Source organism: Camponotus vicinus, unplaced genomic scaffold, assembly GCF_025532165.1.
Source record: "Camponotus vicinus isolate PSW18456_S1 unplaced genomic scaffold, iyCamVici1.0 SCAF_1, whole genome shotgun sequence".
NCBI classification, from domain to species: domain Eukaryota; kingdom Metazoa; phylum Arthropoda; class Insecta; order Hymenoptera; family Formicidae; genus Camponotus; species Camponotus vicinus.
In genome coordinates, this window is record NW_028141945.1 from 17,907,164 (window position 1) to 17,914,691 (window position 7,528).

The 7,528-nt window shown below is 29.1% G+C and overlaps 1 protein-coding gene across 5 annotated transcripts; it reads left to right on the forward strand.

The window, feature by feature from the left end:
• The first annotated feature begins 272 nt into the window (after positions 1–272).
• Positions 273–7,333, forward strand: LOC145959219 (uncharacterized). Of its 5 annotated transcripts, XM_083077860.1 has the most exons (13): positions 273–421; positions 1,097–1,349; positions 2,117–2,328; positions 2,424–2,474; positions 2,548–2,677; positions 2,759–3,400; positions 3,497–3,546; positions 3,802–3,952; positions 4,487–4,717; positions 4,900–5,120; positions 6,269–6,428; positions 6,797–6,909; positions 7,172–7,333. In XM_083077860.1, the coding sequence occupies exons 6-13, from the start codon at positions 3,361–3,363 to the stop codon at positions 7,187–7,189; spliced, it is 984 nt and encodes a 327-aa protein (XP_082933986.1). In that variant the 5' UTR covers positions 273–421; positions 1,097–1,349; positions 2,117–2,328; positions 2,424–2,474; positions 2,548–2,677; positions 2,759–3,360; the 3' UTR covers positions 7,190–7,333. The 5 variants fall into 5 exon arrangements, with proteins under 5 accessions (XP_082933986.1, XP_082933987.1, XP_082933985.1 ...); XM_083077861.1 differs by having other exon boundaries at positions 2,424–2,677; positions 3,497–3,666; XM_083077859.1 differs by having other exon boundaries at positions 2,424–2,677.
• The last annotated feature ends 195 nt before the right edge of the window (positions 7,334–7,528 follow it).

Genomic DNA, 7,528 nt, shown 5'->3' on the forward strand with positions numbered 1-7,528 from the left:
AAATTTATTTAATATACGTAAGCGTCTTGCTATACAGCACTGGTGCTACCGTCATTTTGTGCACATAGCACGGAACAGAACCAGAAATTGTGCACCTTATATGTTACCCTCTGAGAACATTCGTGCACCTTGGCTTCGTAGTTTAGGTGCACGTTTTTAAGGTCCACAGAGGGCGTATCGCTTTCAGGGATCACCTAAAAGCGGGCCATGACACCTCTCATTCTTCTCTCTGTTTTCACTTCGTTTCAAAAATCGTAATAGGCCCCCTGACCAATGGACGTCTTTCTGATGTTTTTAAGAACATTCATTTTAAGACGCCATTTTTAAGATGGCCACGGTGCCAGGCCAGCCAGGAATTAGACGGGATCGAGTTAGAAAATAAATTATTCCATTTACCAAAGTTGAGCAGTGCTTTGCACAGGTAAGAATTAATGATATTTAAAGCCGGGTCTGCAATGGCCATAGCATAAGGTTCTAAGATGTAAGCGAAATAACCAAATCCATTTCCTATGGATTTCGTGCGTTCTACGGTGGTCTTGCATACGCAGTCACGGAAGAATTCTGCGTTCTTAATTCTTATTGCGCGTCCGCCGTAGAACATACATAGAGCCCATTCTACAATGGCAGTAACAAGACTGTAGGAGTAGAGATTAAATCGTTTTTAGTGAAGTAAAGAAGAAGAAGTAATGAAATAGACAATTCTCATTTTGTACTACTATTACCTTAGAGTACTAATGAGAATTTCTATTTCGTTACTTCTTGTCTTTACTTCACTAGAAACAGTTTATTCTTTACTCTTACAGCCTTGTTATTGCCATCGTAGAATGGGCTTAGGGTGTGTTCCAAAATTCACTGCCAGCGCTGAAAATCTTTAGTTCATGTTACGTATATTATATATTTTCAGCGCTGGCAGTGAATTTTGGAACATGGCCATAGTAGGAAATGGATTTGGTTCATTTCGCTTACAACTTTATGCTACGTTATATATATACATATATATATATATATATATATGTATATGTATGTTATGTGTAAAAAAATTAAACTCTATATTGTAAAAAAATATATTAATTATCTTTTGTATATGTTTTTGCAGCATTATGACAACATATGAAGATTTTATTCAACAAAATTTTATTCAACAAGATTGTGACGGTGTGCGTTCCATAAATGGAATGCTTGGCCATCATCGCGTATTGATACTACTAGACTAGTTGTACTATTGAAAACTTTGTATCAACCAATTAAGGAACAAGTAGATCTTCCGCCAATTCAATATGATCCAGTTTTATGTACAAGATCTACATGCAGAGCTATTTTAAATCCATTATATCAAGTTGACTATCATGGTAAGTAATAAGGTATTATAAATGAATAGAACAAAAATCATTTTTTATTTATCACAAGAAACATTTTGAAAAATATTAAAGTAGTTTATTTCTATTAGAAATTAAAGTATATTTTAATGTGTTTCTTTATTATGATGTATTTACATTCATATTCTTTATTATTCTTTATACTTCATTTAAATTCGTATTTTATTTAATGCATAATTCTCTTGTAATTTTCTGTCTATATCATATAAGATAATTTAAAAAGTCAAATTATTTATTAGGAGCATATAGTATTCATAAAAATATTGTAAAGGTATTTTTATATTTCAATAAATTCTAAATTTGTGTTATCATTATATATTATTTTTTTTTAAGTTACATTATAATACACATATTGTGACTTATATTAATAATTATGAGAAAAAAACTTTGCAAAAAGAATTTATGAGGAAATTCTTCGAAATAAGAAACAAAAGGGAAATATATTTAAATGATCAAAATGTATGCATTTATTTGAATAATAGTGTTATATATGTGTTATATATGTTGAATAGTTATATTATGAAACAAATATTTTTGATTTTACTTTTTTTAAGATTTGATTCTTTTCGAACATTTTTTTTTATTATCATTTATTGACATTACATGATTTATTATAGTTTTTATTATATATAAATTTGATATATATATATATATATATATATATATATATGTTACTTATATATTACTTTAAATATTATTGTATCTCAATCCAATTGTATGTATTTATATGTATTATTTAGCGTGCCCAATGTTTGCCATCAATATTTTTATTTTTTGCGGATACATATGTCTGGATGATGAAGAATTAGGGGCACTTAAAGATTCATTACAAATGTCATTGTCTCTGCTTTCACTCAATGCTCTTATTAGTCTTATCACATTTGGCAAAATGATTCAAGTTCATGAATTAGAAGCACAAAGGATCTTCAACCAAAAGTTCAAGATATGTTAGGTACGAATAGAATAAGTCCCAAGTTATATTTACTATATTAGTTATTGTTCTTCATGATTACTTTATTGCATTTTATTCACATTACATTTTGATAGGTATAGGTAGACTAATTCCTGGACAAAATCCAAATCAACCAAGAGGATCTGGTGCGTATCTATTGCCAGCTGCTAATCGCTTTTTGTAACCAGTACATAAGTGTGATATGAGACAGTTCGACAGATCTTTTAGGAGAACTGTAACGTCATCCATGGTCTGTTGGGCCAGAGAAACGTTCATTGCGATCTACAAGTGTGGCATTAGCAGTCGCCACGGGTCTCTTAGAAGCTAGTTATGCAAATACCGATGCTAGGTATTTATATGTTGTAATATGATGTATATATGTTATGTTTTTCATTGTAATCCTATGTATAATGCTATCAATGTATTTAAGGATTATGCTATTTGTTGGCGAACCATGTTCTCAAGGACCTGGCCAAGTTGTAACTGATGATTTATGACAACCAATCAGATCACATCATGATATTCAAAAAGATAATGCTAAGCATAGAAAGGCATTTAAGCATTATGATACACTTGCATCACGTGCTGCAACTAATGGCCATAATAGATATTTATTTTTGTGCTCTTGACCAAACTGGTTTATTAGAAAGGCGACAATATTGCAACTCTACTGGTGGTCATATGATGATGGGGGATTCATTTAATTCTTCATTATTCAAACAAACTTTTCAACGAATATTTGCTACAGATGCCAAGGGTGATTTGAAAATAGCATTCAATGCAATCTTAGAAGTAAAAACATCTCAGAAAATTAAAGTTTCTGGAGCAATTGGATCTTGTGTATGTCAGTGGGAGAAAGGATCAAGTGTTGGAGTACTACAAGAAGTAGGCTTACTTGTCAGTGGAAATTTTGTTCATTGACACCATCTACAACAACAGCATTATTCTTTGAAGTTGCAAATTAACATACAGCCCCAATTCTGCAAAGTGGAAGAGGCTGTATTCAATTCATTATCCAATATTAACATAGTAATGGACAAAGGCGAATTAGAGTTACTACTATTGCAAGAAAGTAAATATATTTTTTATTATACATTATATGTATATCATAAATATTTATAATATCATAAATAATAATATAATATCATAAATATTTATGATGTTATAGGGATATCTTTAATTATTAGTTGGGCAGATGAATCATCATCTTTGCATCATGTAAGCATGGAATTTGAGGAAGCAACAGCTGTTTTTATGTCACGTTTAACTGTATTTCGAGCAGAAAGTGATGATGGTCCAAATGTTTGAAGATGGGTTGATCATATTCTGATTAGACTTGTTAGTAGTTTCTATCATTAAAATTGTGCCCAATTACACTTAATATAAAGCTTAAACTTTATATATTTATACATATAGAGTTGCACATAAATATATATTTTATCTATTTTGAGGTGTAAAATCTTATTATTGCAGTATCAAAAATTCGGAGAATATGCAAAAGATGATCCAACTAGCTTTAGATTGGCAGAAAATTTTTCCTTGTATCCACAATTTATGTATCATTTACGCAGATCACAATTCTTCAAGTATTCAATAATTCCCCAAATAAAACTAGTTTTTATAGGTAAGTTGTTATTTGTATAAAACACATGATATATTTAAAACTTATTGATACTTTTAGGTCTCATATTTCATATATCAATATATATTTTTTGACATTCTTTTTAATTGAAAGAAGAAAGGAGCATCTCAGATAAAGTTTTCATTTATCTTATGACAGCAGTCATTTGTCATAAGTTGCTAGTGTATTCGCAATATATACTGTGTCCATTTTGTGTGCAACATTCAATTTAATTTCAAATAATTGCAAATATGCAATAATGCAGTTATTTGAAATTAAATTGAATGTTGCACACAAAATGGACACAGTATATATTGCGGATACACTAGCAACTTATGACAAATGACTGCTATCATAAGATAAATGAAAACTTTATCTGAGATGCTCCTTTCTTCCCATCTTTCATCGAGTGCGATTGTGATTGTGGTTGTGCGTTAAGTGAAAATTATATAAAATAGTTTACAATGAATGAAATTTAATAACACTGTGATGAACAGTATAACTAACAAAATGAACTCACAGACTTTATATTTACAGATGTTGACATTACTGATGAGGAATGGTTGAACGAAAGTTTAGTAGGTGATTACGTGTCTTGCGGTAATGCTAATGTGCGTGATGATGGTAATGGGCTTAATAATGACAATGTGCCTGATGATAATAATGATGATGATATTGGTGACAATATGATTAGCCCCGATAATGTGCTTGACGGTGATGACATGACAACTTTCAATGCCAACGGCAATCAGTTGGAAAAATGCTATGGTATGTATTAAACTTTATTCTTTATTCTTCCTTCTTAATTATATCGTTATATTGTACTTATAATAGCAATATGTTATATGTACTTAATTTCGTATGTATGTACTTGTGTAAAATAACTAAACAGATAATTTTAATGATACTTATAAAGAGAAATAAATATTTTTCTTTTTTATCTTATACAGATGCGCGTCGTACCGAACAAAAAATTATTAAAAATCTCATACAAAAGAATACGAGACTGTTGGAGATAATAATAAATTTAATAAATAACGCAGGACCAGCTAATACAATATATAATAATGACGAAGTCCAATTATTGCCGGAATTTCCGCTATCAACAGTTGACGAATTTTTCAAATTTGACACGGATCTCCAGAAGGACAGAGAGATTCGGAAACAATTAGTGAGTACTTTTCTGTTTTTGCGTCCATTTCTTTTTTCTTCTTCTCTCTATTTTTAAATGTGAAATAAATGCATATTTCTATAATTCAATCAACAACGAAAAATTCTTTTGTAGAGATAAAAGTAGAAGACAAAATCTAGATATTGAATATACTGGGTGTCACACTAATTAATTCCTCTCGTTATTTTGTACATAAAAGTATTAAGATAAGATAATTGGTGTAAAAAAAACACATAGTTGTTTCGAAAAAAAAAATGTAATTTGCAATTAACAATTACAATTTTTTCTTAAAAATAACTATGTTTTCTTTACACCAATTGATTTTTCTCATTATTTTGTACATAAAAGTATTAAGGTGAGGTAATCGAAAAATGAATATTTTACGATTACCTCACCTTAATACTTTTATGTACAAAATAAGATATTTTACGGTTTATATAAAATTAAGAAACGATTTCAAGCCTCATAACTCTGCAAGTACTTAATGAAAACTAACTTAATTATAGTGTTTTGGAAAGCTCTCGAGATAAGCTACAAGAATAATAACGCAATGAAAAATAAATGGTTCCATTTAAGAAATTGAAGGTGACCTTCACATGATTCTGACAACGCTATTCAAGGTCGTACTAATATTACTGTGCATTATTTGAAACCCTATAACTTTTATAGGAAACATTTTTGTCTGCCGTTCTCGGTTTTCGAGATATTCGGCTGATACGGGTGGTCTGACACACTGTATATATATATATATATATATATATATATATATATATATTTATTTATTTATTTATTTATTTATTTATTTATTTAATCATATAATAAAAACAATTTTGAAAAATAAAATAATGAAAATAATAGGCTCAACATAATAATAAATTACTAAGGGGTAAAAAGGCAAATAAAAATTAAAAGACACGCGGTTATTAGTGCGCAAATTTAGATATATAGTATAAAATATTTACTTAAATTTACTTAAAGCGTAATATATAACATTCTTTTAAATTTTATTACAATTTTTGCTGCCTTTTGTCGCTTAGTAATTTTGAAAGAAGCTCTTAAAATATATTAAATTCATGTTTCCTTTTTCTTCAATTCAAGCGGCTTAAATTGAAAATATTATTAAACATTTTTGTAACATTCTGTTATAGAAAAGGAAAATTGCAAAAATTGGAGGAAACACTTTCGTTCACAAGACAAGGAATATTATAAAATACACATTATCGGATGAATTGTGCCGCAAATTATCATGGACAGGCCAAAAAGGATCAACGGCAATTAAGGACACAAGTTTTGTCACAGTTATTATGGGTAATTATTATTTCTTTAAGATACATTTTTATTTCTCCTTTTTATGTAATATTGCTTAAAAATAGTTGCACCTTTAATGTATTCGAACATCAGTATTCGAGATAGTATCTAACATATGCTTAGATGTAACGTGCACTTTTAACTTTAAATTTTTCTTCAGAATTATTAATAAGATCTTACTTCAAATTTCGTTCAAATATTCTTCTACACTTTATACTCTTTCCAATTTTTTACGGATCAAAATTTTTATATTCTTTCCAAAAGTTACAAACGTTTATAGCTATACTTTACTTCATGACTACCCTATTCTAACTATTGGAATTAAAGCACAAAATATTTTAATAATTATGTAACAAATCGTTTTTCAGCATACGTTTCGGACGACGAAAAAAGTAATATGCACGATATTAAAAAGACCATCCAAGAATGGTTACGACATGCGGGAGATCGCCTCGACTATTTAAGAAATAAGGAGAAAAAGGTTGGTAAATTATTGAAAATTCCATACGATATTATTTAAAAAACAATAGGGCTGTATAATGTTGCTGCATAACATTTTTAGTGTTGAAAATGAGAAAACATTGAAATTAATATGTTTTTTAATATATGTAAATGTATATCATCTTATATCATATTTCACTTATATATTTAATTTTGTGTGTGTGTGTGTGTGTGTGTGTGTAAAAAATTAAATTCTATATTGTAAAAAAAATATATTAATTATCTGGTATATTTTTTTACAGCACTATGACAACATATAAAGATTTTATTCAATAAAATGAAGATTGTGACGATGTGCGCAATGGAATGCTTGGTCATCATCGCGTATTGATGCTACTAGACTAGTTGTACCATTGAAAACTTTGTATCAACCAAAATATAATAAAGAAATGAACTTAAAATGATGAGTTTTGTTATTTATTATAGAATAAATCAATATGCAGCTATTTTACCGACTGAATTACGCACGTCTAAAAGTCGTCTTAATTGAAATGTCTGAGACGTCTTTATAACATCCTGAGTGAGATATTTAATTATATGTCTTGAGTGAGACGTCTTAAAACAATGCCCGACAGATATCTTAAATCGGGACATAAGAC